The 13,036-nt window shown below is 41.8% G+C and overlaps 1 protein-coding gene across 2 annotated transcripts in view; it reads left to right on the forward strand.

The window, feature by feature from the left end:
- Positions 1-13,036, forward strand: part of PIGG (phosphatidylinositol glycan anchor biosynthesis class G) — a 91,600-nt gene that overhangs the window by 54,475 nt on the left and 24,089 nt on the right. Inside the window, exons 12-13 of one of the 2 annotated variants that reach the window (XM_054186509.1) lie at positions 1,486-1,649; positions 3,982-4,075. In XM_054186509.1, the coding sequence (XP_054042484.1) occupies positions 1,486-1,649; positions 3,982-4,060 (243 nt within the window). In that variant the 3' untranslated portion in view covers positions 4,061-4,075. Of the gene's footprint in view, positions 1-1,485; positions 1,650-3,981; positions 4,076-13,036 lie in introns of those variants that run through there. The other variant, XM_054186508.1, reaches the window with a different exon arrangement.

A 13,036-nucleotide genomic window follows, 5' to 3' on the forward strand; every position in this document is an offset into this window, starting at 1 on the left:
ATTACGCTAAATGCATAACAGTAACTTATTACACTGGTGCAGTGTGATGATAATTTACTACAGTAGTCCATGGTGAAGGTCAAAATGAGAGAGACGGGCAGTCATAAGTCAAGATTTTTCTGCTGTATGATGTCTTGGTAAAATTCATACTTTACTGCGCTGTTACAGCTTCAGGCTTCCCTTACGTTCTGGGGATATCTTCATGGTAGGAATCACAGAGACAGCGACCACTGATAATGAGCTCTGAACCATTCTGTCAATATAGATGGCTTTTCTCCCCCTTAGATTTTAGACCTGTTTCAGGAACAGGGTTTTTGCTGTCCCTGGTGTCTTGTTACTTAGGTATGTGAAATAGGTACCTATTTTTCGTGCTTTCCTGTGTGTTCTGGATTCCGTGGACAACCCAGACATGTATTTGGTGATAGCTGGGCTAACTTGCGGTTCAAGAAGCCTGCAGTCACTAAGGTGAGAGGAGATCAGGTTGGAGGGAATGAAGGAGCCACGGCTCCTCATATGGGCTGCTGGGACTGGGTCTGAGGCTATTGGTGGTGACAGTCCTTACATTTGGGTTGTTCTGGCATTCTGTATGGGGGAAAGGAGAGTTTGATGGCTGTTAGAATACCAGCGCTGTAGAAACCAATCAGCTTCTCCAGGTGGAGTAAGAATGTCTGAGAGCTTTCACAGTAGTCTGAGGAAACTTGTCTGTGACCTGCTAAGCTAAGAAGATTCTGCCTTAATCAAAGGGTGTGTTTGCTGCTTTAGGTATTTGAATGAAGTTAAATACTTGGGCATTTTCAGTGGAAAATGCTTCCTTCAATTTTATATTATTCCTTGTTATTTAGTGGTGTTAGTCACTGAATAAGAAAACTAGGTAAAACATACAAGTCTTGGACAGCTCTTGATACTTTCATTGCTGTATGTTCCTTGTGTTTTCCTCTTTATAGGTTTTAAATACCTGTCTTAGATTAAATCTGGTTACATGCAGCACCTTGTGTTGTGGGGCAGGCAGGTGGGCAGTGTAGTGTTCCACTACAGCTCTAAATTAGAGCCCTGTTGTCTCTAAGGGCAAGAAATATTTATTTCCTAGGGCAGTTTTTGGCACCAGGCCTAACATCTTGGGTTTGAACCATGCATGATGAAAAAAACATTTTTTTTTTCATTACCATGACTGAAATCTGCAAGTGTAGCTGCTTGCTTTAAAATATTTTTTTGATGTAATCTATTAAACAACATGTTAATTTGCAGACAAAATAAGACAAGCAAAAGATCATGCTGTTTATGCCTTCATTAGTCTGTAAATGCGAAAGAGAAGCTCTTGTTTGGTAAGCTGCTTTATTGAAATTCGGATGTAAAGAATATGGCTGTACTGTAAAGTGGCTTAAAGAGTAAGTCTTTAAATGGTGCAATAATTAATATTATTCCAATGTATCCTAAACGTTTCTTTGGAGATACTTATATCTTTCCTTTTTTTATTCCTATTTTCAGGGAAATTCAAATGGTATTGCTACTGTGGATATTTCAGCAGGTTTTGTGGGACTAGAAAGCTATGTGGAGATACCAGCTATCTTCCTTACAGCATTTGCAACATATGCAGGACCTTTGCTTTGGGCCATTCATCTGCTCTGCTACTTGAGTTCTGAAGTTGGCAGGTAATCATGTTTGGAACTAGATTAATGCTCCGCTATGTACTGCAGATATAAATACCATCCATATAGTGTGTACAGTTTTGTTCCGATCATTGTTTTCCTTGGAAGTTAGGTTTCTATTAAGAAAATACATGTTCTTTTTTTGGTATGAGTTAGTATCACCTCACTCTTCCAGTTTCATTTTCTCTGCAGAAGTTTTGCACTGGGAATATACGTGTATGTTTTACTAATTTTATTTCTTAATGAGTTCTCAGTTTGCTGTGCTAAATTACTTAAAATTTTACTACATTTTGTTGTAACAGCACGTGTGGCCTGAAAACATTCTTCTTGGAATGTATTAAGTAGGAAACCTGAGAAGGACTTTTTAAAGTAATAGAGTAGAATTCAAAGTTAACTAATGTGCTGTTCTTTGAATGTCTGTGCTTGTTTGGCATAGTGACATACAACATTTTATAAATAAAACAGATTTATTGTATGTTACTGGTTATTGCAGTCATTTGTAGCTAAAATATTTGTACTTTTGTGTATCTTGTGTAGCGAATGGGCTAATGTAAAATGAATTAGTGCTTTTAGAATTTTAAGGAGACACAGTTGGAAAATGCTTATGTAACTTAGAGTGTGCATGTAAAACCCAACTGGACTCTCTAGTATTGCATTTCAGTCACCATCCAGGGCATTCAAACTGAGAGATGCAGTATGTTAAAATAGAGATAGGAGTTGTAAATTGTGCATCATATAACACCAGTTCACAAATGCAAAAACTTGATATATTTTCACAGAAATAACATTTGATAGTGACTAAATTCTTACCATCCCAGAGTCTTTTCTCTATTGTCTGTGGAATTTATATACATTTTATTTTTATTTATTTTTTAAATGGGGAACAAAATTATGCAGCAGGCTTTGCAGGTGGGATTTTAGACGATGTTTAGTTTATCACAGTATCTACATAGTATCATCTTGTCTCATCCTGTCAGTGCTTTTTGTTTTCTGGCTTCTCTCTTCTCCTTTCACTTGTTTGTTTTGGACTGTGAGCTTGTGTTGGCACATATGTGTTCATAGAAGGCATGAGGAGATGGGATCCCCAGCTGACCAAGATGCATAAACTAATGGAGGTTTTTGAACCAGGAAGGACCTGTTCTAACAGGCTAAATGCCTGCACAGTCCACTGCTATGTTTTAACAGGCACCTTTAACAGGTATAGTTGTTATTCACCTTATTCATTGATTTGCCTGTCTGCTGTATTGCTCTCTAAAGATGTCTAGCTCTGTCTACTTTATTGCAGTAGAATTATGCAGCCCAGTGCTGGGCTATTGCATTGCCCTAGTAATGCACTCCTTAGTGGAGATTGAGATTCACTGTAGAACATTACCTCTTAGTCTGAGTCCAGCTACCTTGAAGTCATCTTTCGTCTTACATAGATTGATGCTGTCTAAGTACCGGTCTTTATGTATAATGTCTCAGAAAACCAGCGTTTTCTCTGTTCATTCTGATATTTTTTTGCTTCAGAAGGAGTAGGTGTGGTATAAACTAATAATTGATGTCTGGATTTATATAACCACAGAAAATCCTTTCTTGAATTTTCTTGGCTATCTGGTGTCTTGACACCAAACTCAGTTTTAACTCTCTGCTTCTAATGCTCCTCACTTTAGCTTTAGTTACTACTTTGTTCCATCAATACATCTTCCCAGTATCCAAGCTCTTCAAGTTTTCTCCATTCTTTTAACTCACTTTAAAAAGAGTTATCATGTATAAATAAAAAGCCCTGCCTTGTCTTCTAGTAAATATGTGACCCATGACCCTAAGTATTATTTACATTCTATTAATCTACTGGTTTTCCCGATTTCTTTGTACCTCTGCCATGCTTTGTTTAAAATAATGCTAGACAGTTTCACTAGCCACATCCATGTTCTTATGTTGGTGGGCTTTTTTAGCAGTCTCACTTTTCATTCTTCATTATTACACTGTAGGTGCTTTGGAACTGGAGTTTTTTGCTTGTCCTTTGAAGACTCTGAGCACAGTGGAGTAAACCACCTCAGTGCCATTATCTGGGGAGGGATAGGGAAAGAATAAGAGCTCCTGTAATGTTTTTAAAGAGCTCAAGTTTTAATGTTGTTTAAACCCTAGAGACTGCAGACTGTGATGAACACTAACATACAATGAAGAGAAAATGATATCATATAGCATGTTTTTTGAAAGCTCTTCTAACAAAATAATAAAAAACTTTATGTAACAAAATCTTTGAGGATCTGTACTTGTTTAGTATTGTTTCAAATAATGTGCCTCTAGTAGTGTTCGTTGTTGTTCTGATGTTTTCTTGGTTGAATTTTTGCAGATTAAAAGCTCAGCTAAGTAGTGTTGCCAGGTACAGTGCTGGTTTAAACTGCTCTCAGGTGGGTAGCTGTGACCCGTAATACCCACATCGCTTATGTAAGTAGATTCCATTAAGCAGCTTGTGTCCGTAGCCATTTTAAGGTTCATTTGGGTCAACTGGTAAGGTCATTTCCTCTATGAAATAGTGCATAACTCTGGACTGAAATCTCTGTACCGCTGGGACTTGCTTAAATTGGTATGTTATGATGCTCAGAACTTGGTCTGCACACTTTTTATTTCGTGTTTTGATGTTGCTGGCCAAATGGTTGTCTCATTATTTTGTTGTTATTCCTTGGAGCTAAAGCTGAAGCTGCAGAAGGCAGAGGTTCATCTGCTTCATGTGTTTTCTTAAATGTATGGGAGACTGAGCTTTCCGAAGAAATGCTGGATGAATTAGAATGTTTTTTATAAAGGCTTCTTATTAACTGTTTTATAAGCAATATGCCTTGGTCAGTGAAATTCAAACCTTTTCCTTTTTTAATGTGGTGCTGAGCGCAAGATGATCCTTTCCCCACTTTCTCCGGATAGGAAGGTCTAAAAGAATCCAGCTGCCCTGTTTTTTTTTGGAGTATGCTGTGTGAGTCCTGTTAGGTTGCCCCAGGATGTTGTCAGGACTCCTGACTCATCATAGAACCGTCTTAGTGGAATGAATGGGCCCAGGACTGCTCCGCAGTGCAAAGTCTCTAGCATCCTGCAGCCCATTTTAGAGCTATTGCATCTGAGGAAGTTGACCTGGCCAGGGAAGTCTGACTTCAGTGCTATCGATCTTTGTTTATTCTAGCAGAGCCCATGTAATTTATAGCTGCATCAGTTGGGTTGGCTTACCAGAGCTTCTTGCTGGAGTTCTTAGAAGCTGAGCTCCACTGGCGCGTCACTTCCTAGGGGCAAGTAGACATGCATATCCTTCCCTTTCTCCGCACTTTGCATTTATGAAGTCGCAGAATACTTGACCCTCCTGTCCAAAGGAGGGTCAACCAGAGCACGCTCATCAGGGCCATGTCTAATTGGTTTCTGAGTATCTCCAAGGATGGACACTCTAAGGTCTCCTTGGGCAACCCGTTCCAGTGTATGACAACCCTCACAGTAAAACAGTTGTTTTCTGACGTTCCAGGGGAATTTGTTATGTTCTAGTTTGTGTCCATTGCCTTTCACCCTTTCACTGGGCACCACTGAGAACAGTCTGGGTACACCTTCTTTACTTTTGCCCATCAAATATTTATGAACATTGGAGAGATCCCTGCTGAGCCTTCTGTACTGAAGGCTAAACAACCTCAGCTTTCTCAGCCTCTCATTTTATGTCAGGTGCTCCAATCCTTCATCATCTTTGTCACCTTTCAGTGGACTTGCTCCAGTACACCCATGTCTGTCTTACACTGGGTAGCCCAGAACGGTATCCAGAACTCCAAATGGGATCTCGCCACTGCTAAGCAGAGAAGAAAGACCACCTTCCTCAACCTTCTGGCTCTACTTTTCCCACTAAAGCCCTGGGTTGGCTCAAGGGAATATTGCTTGCTTATGTTTAACTTGTTCGCCAGGAACAACCTATGTCCTTCTCTGCCAAGCTGTTTTCCATATGGTCAACCCCAAGTCTGTCTTGGTGCATGGTTTTCTTCCCCAGGTGCAGGATTTGGCATCTCCCTTTGCTAAGCTTCTTGAGTTTCTTGTCAGCTCATTTCTCTAGCCTGTTGAGGTGCCTCAGAGTGGCAGCAGACCCATCTACTGTATCAACCACTCCTCCCAGTTCTGTATTGTTTGCAAACTTGCCAAGGGGGCACTCTGTCCCATTGTCCAGGTCATTCATGAAGATGTCAAACACTATGGGCCCCAGTGTCAAGCCCTGGGGTTGACTGCTAGTTACTGGCCTCCAGGTGGAGGACTGTTGATCGCAACTGTGTGAGCCTGTAATTTGAGCGGTTTTCAGTGCACCTCACTGTCCACTTTCCTAGCCTGGACTGCATCAGTTTTTCTGTGAGGATGTTATGGGAGATGGTGTTAAAAGCCTCCTTGTGAGGTGAAAGTGCATTAGATAGATACATGTAGCCCATGTATCTGTCCAATAAGGTATGATGGAACAGAAGATAAGGAAGTTTTGAAATAACACATTTGCTGTGGAAATGGAGTTGGAACTCCTTCAACAATTTGCTTCCATCTGATCAAACACGTGGAAATATAAAATATTCTCCTCATATGGAAAGGTAAATAACTAAGTGGCATGTGATAGACAGTAACATGGATATTACTGCCACTTTTAGTTCTTCAGGCTCTCCTCAGAAACTTGGCAGCTTAAATGTGATGGGATTTTCATAGACAGAAATAGTAAGAATCCTTTGCACAGTTTCCATGGAGACTGAAGCCAATAACTCTTGAAACTATTTTTGAGACAGGGAGTACTGATTAAACTGATACCTAAACTTAACCAAGTATGCTGTGTGTGACTTGCATAAATTCCAGAGAGTACCTGATTTATGTAAAGGGTAATTTTTATAGTGACCGCTATATTGGTCTGATCTGAAGTAGAACTTTGCATTTTGGGATCCTTATGACTGGAAAAAGGGCCATATTGGGTAATCTGACCTATATTATGCTATGTCATTGTTCAGTACACTCCAGATGGATTCAGTTTTCAAGCTCCTACCCAAATAAAATTGTCATGTGGGTGATGGTCATAGTGTTGTGTAATCACCACTCTTTAGTTAGGCATCATGGTAGTTTTCAGATTTCTTGTACATTGGAATCTGTGTTTTAATTGGTTTAATGAGTAAGGTATGAGGGTGAACTGGTGGATGGTTCCTAGCATTAGAAAGCTGCACGCTTATTGGCTTTTCTTCCTTAGTGATCAAAAGTTATAACAGTGCTTTCATATTAGCAAATGGCTTTCAGGTATTGAAAATGCAAGTTATGCCTTACAGGAGGGATAGTAGTTACAAATAGTTACAAAATAGTTTTGTAACTATTTTAATAGTTACAAAACTTTTAATGTTATGCCTTGACTTTGTTAGTGTAGAATGCCAGCACAGCAAAGTTTTATTGTGAATTCTTTTATAATGCTGATCTAAACAGAATTAGGAAGGCATGGTTGCTAAAGGAACTTCAGCAGTTAACATCAGCTTCTGCCAACTTCAGCCTAATATGTTTGATTCATTGAGTGCCCCATTCACAATCCATGTTAATATATTAATCCTTTTTCTTTCTGACATAAGCTGAACATGCAGTGAGTGTTTCAATATACTTTTTTTTTTTGAGTCCCTGGTAGGAGGTGCAGCCCTCATTAAAGACAAAGGAACAATCCAAATATTTATCCCTGAACCCTTCAGCATTTTACATAAGTAGTTTTTAATTCTTCTGGTTTCACTCCATTCTCTCTTCCTTATTTTAATTGAAGTTGAAAAAATGCTTGCCACTAAGAATATACTGCTGCTATGTTCTCTATAATGGCAGTACTTGTTATCTGTTGTGTCTGCCAGCAATCCCGTTCTCTAAATAAAAAAATAAATAAAACTTAAAGAAGAAAGTATCTACTTGTTCGTTGATGTGCATGGAGATCTGGGAGTGATTTGATAAAATTGGAATGGGGTTCTGTTGCCACAAGCCAAGAGTATTTTACTTGCTTAGGTATCTCCTGACATGCTGTCATTGCACTGATGGTTGCAAATTTCTCTCGTCATTAGTGCTCTGTGATGGATACCTCTTCATTCATTTCTTTGTGATGCTGGTGAGGCACTGACTTTTCCTATTGAGTTTCCTTCAGGCAGCCATGGCTCTTAGTATTGAAAAGTGTTTTCTTAGTAGTGATCCAGAAAAGTAGGGTTGCCTGCAGTTGCCTCTATGTTAGAAACAAATGACAAGTTGCTTCAAAGCCATTTTCAAAATAAATGCCATCCTCTTGCTCCTTGGACCAGCTATGCAGCTGTCTTAGGAGCTGAAGCACTTTCTATGTAAATGTTAAGGAAAGTTGTGTGCACAGAATTTATAAATACATGGATTTGGGATGAGTTAGGTTATTTTTCCTTTGTCTAGATAGAACTAAGCATCTGAACAGAAACTTAAAGAATTATGATCTAATTTTTGGTAGAGTTGGCATATCCACCATGAGGTTTGTTTTTCTGGTAATGACTGATGACCCTAATTGAGAACTTGTGCTCCAGTGTGCTAGCTCCTGCCCAAATGCATTGTAGAGTTGGCCACACAGCTTTTAAATGCTTTATTGATGCTGTGTATTGCCATTACTTTGAGATTGTTCTCATCAACAGAACTGCCGGCTTAGGTAGGGGTCACTTTAACTAAGCACATTATGCTTTTTAATTTTTAAGTGGTCTGTCACTTTGTCTTTGTCGGTGATCTTGACTTGAAAGGAAAAGGTTCTGAAATTGGTTTTCATTCCTGCCCAAGCTCTAATTTGAGGTTTTATGGTTACATTGTCTTCCTACTCTTGCTCATTTGGTGTTCATCTGACTTATAGAAGTATGCTCAGAAGCATATAGCTGAGTTGACTGTACAGCCTCTCAGTTCTTAGTGCATCTGTAGAGTTACAAGCTGCTTCTTACTCTACCTAGGGTGCAGGTATGCAGTACCACTTTGCCGTACAAAAGCGTGCAGTATTTGACCTTTATTTTTGGTTGGAACTTCTGCATTGTGAGACAATATTTTTCTGCAACCCTGTATGTCTAGATTTACAAATGCTGCTTACACAAAAGAGTTCATTAAATTTAATGCATACCAAAGTTTATTAAAAGTCTCAACATTAATGACATGGGGCATGAATAGCCTAGGGGACATCAATTTCAGGCAGAAATTCTGTGATCCATTAATGGTAAGCATCTTACCATTAAGGGTAAGAATTTCTTCAAAGAATAATGACAGTCTAGACAGGATCTAGACTTAGCAGAACTCTAGAAAGACTTGAAAAGCCTCTAAAAATCTGAACAAAAAATAATGAAAAGAAGGTTGTTTAAGTCTTGTGTCTGTAAATAAACTTCTGGTAGCCCTTCCTATTATTAGTGAACCACGGCTGTTGGAGCTTAAGAGGAAAGCTAACTTGCATCAGAGTTGCAGGATAGCAAGTGGTCATGTGGCATGTTATTTTCAAAAATCATGGGCGCTGGGATGCAATTAAAGGAATTTTAGTAAATTGTGATGAAAGGGATTAGGTTTGTCTATACTGGCGTCTAAGAAGTTTTCTTTGATTAGTTCACACAGCTGTTAGTAGAGGAAGGACCCTGAAGCTTGGTGCTGCTATAAAGTGAAGTTACACTTTCCTGTGTGCTTCCCTTCTGTCTCTGACTCATTGTCCATCATTCTCTCTTGCTTGCTGTCCCTCTCTCTCACTCACTTGATTTCTCTCTCTTTACCTTGCTTGGTGTCCTCCCCATCCCCCTCTTTCTCTTGCTATCCCCTCAGCAACCCCTGCCTCCGAGGCTTCCCTTCTCTCTTGGGCACTTTATACCTCTTTGATGTGCTTTGCCTTTCACTTGTGCATGCTTTGCCTGTCTCTCTCTCACACTTGCCTTCTCTCTTGCGCATTTTCGGTCTTGTCACAAAAACTCACAACTGGCCTGTGCTGACTGAGGAGAGACACAAAGACGCGAACTGTAGACTTTGCAAGAGTAAATGTTTATTCATGTGCATGAGGTGTCCCAGCCAAACTGGGGCACCCTGAATGTGGTTTTATACAGTGTTCTTGTACCTTTGTTCATGCTTCTCTCTTGCTATCCCCCCTTTATCCCCACAGCCCGGCTGTCTCTGTCTTGCTTTACACCTGTTTTCCCTTCTCTCCTCTCGCCCCCAAGCTATTCCTCTCTCTCTTGTGTTCCCACCCTCTCACAGATGCATCCCCTCCTTGTGCTCCTTCCCCATCTCATGCCTGGGCTTTCATCATCTCTCATGCGTGGATGTTCCCCGTCTCTTTTGTGTTCAGGCTTTTTCCACCTCTTGCGCTTGTGCTTCACTCCTCTTGTGCACATGCTTCCCCTCCTCACACGCACTTACCTCTCTCTCATGGGCTTCCCCACTCTCGCACTCTCCTCCCTGATGCAAATCTGTCCTTCTCGTGATTCTGCCCCTTTGCAAGTGTGCTTCTCCATGTGCTTTCGTCCTTGTGCGCTTTCTCCCTCACACTTCCCCCCTCGTTATACCCCCTCATGGTTTTCCTCTCGCTCATGCATACTTTCTCCCTCTCCCTGTTGTGCTTTCTCTCTCACAGGCACGCATTCTCCCTGCTTTATGTGCAATTTCTCCCCACCTCACACAAAATTCCACCTTCTCTTACACACTTCTGCCCGGCTCATACACACTTCCACCTTCTCTCACGTGTGCCCCTCTCTGTCTTGCCTGCTTCCCCCTCCTTTGTGCTCTTCCCCTGGTTGGCACACTCCCATCTCTTTTGTGCATTCTTCCCCTCCTTTGTGTGTTTCCCCTCTTGCACACTTCCCCCTTACTCTTGCAGGCTCCCCCAGCCTGATTCCCCCTCTCACACATACATTCTTCTCCTTGCGCATTCACTTTCTCCCTCCTGCACGCAGACTTCTCACGCATGCTCTCCCTCTATTACTTGAATGTGCTTTGTCTCTCCCTTGCTTTCTTTCTCTCTTGCGTGCTTTTGTTCTCTTTGTCTTGCCCCTCCTTGTGCCTCTTGCTTTTCCTTTTTCTGTCTTCCTTTCCCTTCTGTAGATTTTCTCCTTTCTTGTGTCTCACACTTTTTCCATCTCTCACACACATACTCAAATTCTTACAAATTCAAATTGCTTGCACTTTCCCTCTCTGTTGCACATTCAACCTCTTACCTGGGTCCCTCTTCTCTCTCACACCTTCCCTCTCATGTGCCTTTTCTTTCTCTTGCACTTCCTTCCTTCATTCTCTCTTTGCCTCTTTGTCTCTTGTTTTCCCTCTGCTTTGTATGGTTTCCTGTCTCTGACAGATTTTCCTTTCTTGCGTGCACTTTCCCTTTCTTAAGCTTGCAGTCTCACTTACGCTTTCTCCTTCTCACTTGCTCTCTGTCCCTTCTGTCTGGATAGTATTTCCTCTTCATTTGTAGAGCTCCCTCCAACTATACCCTGCTTTCATATTGTCTTGGACCTACTTTCCCTCCTTCTTAGATTTGCATTTCCCCTCTTGTGGATGCAGTTTGCCTGCATCTTTTAAGCTTTCTTGAGTCCCTCCCCACACACACTAGCTTGCCCTCCTCTCTCTGCCCCTTTCTTTCCCTTTCTTTCTCTTCCTTCTCTCTGTTGTCTCTTTCCCCCTTTTCCCCCCTCTCTCACATTCTGTCTCACTCTGAGGCTTCCTCTGTTTCTTTCTCTCTGCAGACATATTTTCCTCTCTCTGACACCCTTTTCCTGTGTGCCTTTTGCCCTTCTCTCTGATGTACTTTGCCTGCTGCTTATGTATATCCTTATCAATGATCTGGGTGAGGGGATTGCATCCTGCTTTACTAACCTGATCTCCTTGTCTGACAAGGTAGTCTGCTTAGTGGACAAGGGAAAGTCTGTGGATGTTGTCTACCTAGACTTTAGAAAGCCTGTAACACCGTTTCCCACAGCATACTTGTGGAGAAACTGGCTGCTCATGCCTTGGATGGGCATATACTTTGCTGGGTAAAAAAATGGCTGGGTGGCCAGGCCCAAGGATTTGTGGTGAATGGAGTTAAATCCAGTTGGCAGCTGGTCACAAGTGGTGTTCCCCTGAGCGCAGTATTGGGACCAGTTCTGATTAATAACTTTATCAACAACCTGGACAAGGGGATCGAGTGCACCCTCAGGAAGTCTACAGATGACACCAAGTTGGATGGCAGTGTTGATCTGCTTGAGGGTAGGAAGATTCTACAGAGGGATCTGGACAGGGTGGATTGATGCGCTGAGGCCAGTTGTATGAGATACAACAAGGCCAAGTGCCAAGTCCTCTTCTTGGGTCACAACAACACCAGGGAACACTACAGACTTGTGGAAGAGTGGCTGGGAAGCTGCCTGGCGGAAAAGGACCTGAGGGTATTGCTTGACAACCTGTTGAATATGAGCCAGCAGTGTGCCCAGGAGGCCAAGAAGGCCAACAGCATCCTGGCTTGTAACAGAAATAGTGTGGACAGCAGGACTTCCGGAAGTGATCATCCCCATGTACTCAGCATTGGTGAGGCCACATCTTGAATACTGTGTTCGATTTTGGGTCCCTCACTACAAAAAAGACATTGAGGTGCTGGCGCATGTCCAAAGAAGAGCAACGAAGCTGGTGAAAGGTCTGGAGCACAAGTCTTATGAGGAGCGGCTAAGGGAACTGGGGTTGTTTAGTCTGGAGAAAAGGAGGCTGAGGGGAGACCTTACCACTTTCTACAACCACCTGAAAGGAGGTTGTAGCAAGGTGGATATTGGTCTCTGCTCCCAATTAACAAGCAATAGGACAAGAGGAAATGGCCTAAAGTTGCACCAGGGGAAGTTTATATTGGATATTAGGAAAAATTTCTTCACCCAAAGGGTTGTCAAGCATTGGAATAGGCTGCCCAGGGAAGTGGTTGAGTCACCATCCCTGGAAGTATTTAAAAGATGTGTAGATGTGGTGCTTAGGGACATGGTTTAGTGGTGGACTTGGTAATGTTAGGTTAATGGTTGGACTCGATGATCTTAAGTGCCTTTTCCATCCTAAATGATTCTACGTGCCTCTTGCATGTATTTTCCCTGTCTTACGCTTTCCCTGCTCTCCGATGCTTTCTTTCTCCTGCATATTTTGCCTCTCCTGCATTTCACTGTCTTATGTGCTGTGCTTCTCTCATGGTTTTTTTCTTCTACCTCTCTGCTTCCCTGTCTCATTCTGTCACTTTGCCCCTTGTGTGCACTTCCCTCTGCTCATGTGCTTCCCCTTCTTGTGTGCACTTCTCCCCTCTTGCACACTTCCTCCCTTACATGCATTTCCCCCCTTGTGCATGTTGTCTTTCTTGCATGCATATTGTCTCGCACACTTTGCCTCTCATGTGTGCGTTACCTTTCATGTTCTTTGCCTTTCCCTCATTTGTGCTTTGCCTCTCTCTTGCGCGT

The sequence above is a fragment of the Rissa tridactyla genome, chromosome Z, assembly GCF_028500815.1.
Source record: "Rissa tridactyla isolate bRisTri1 chromosome Z, bRisTri1.patW.cur.20221130, whole genome shotgun sequence".
Classification (NCBI taxonomy): domain Eukaryota; kingdom Metazoa; phylum Chordata; class Aves; order Charadriiformes; family Laridae; genus Rissa; species Rissa tridactyla.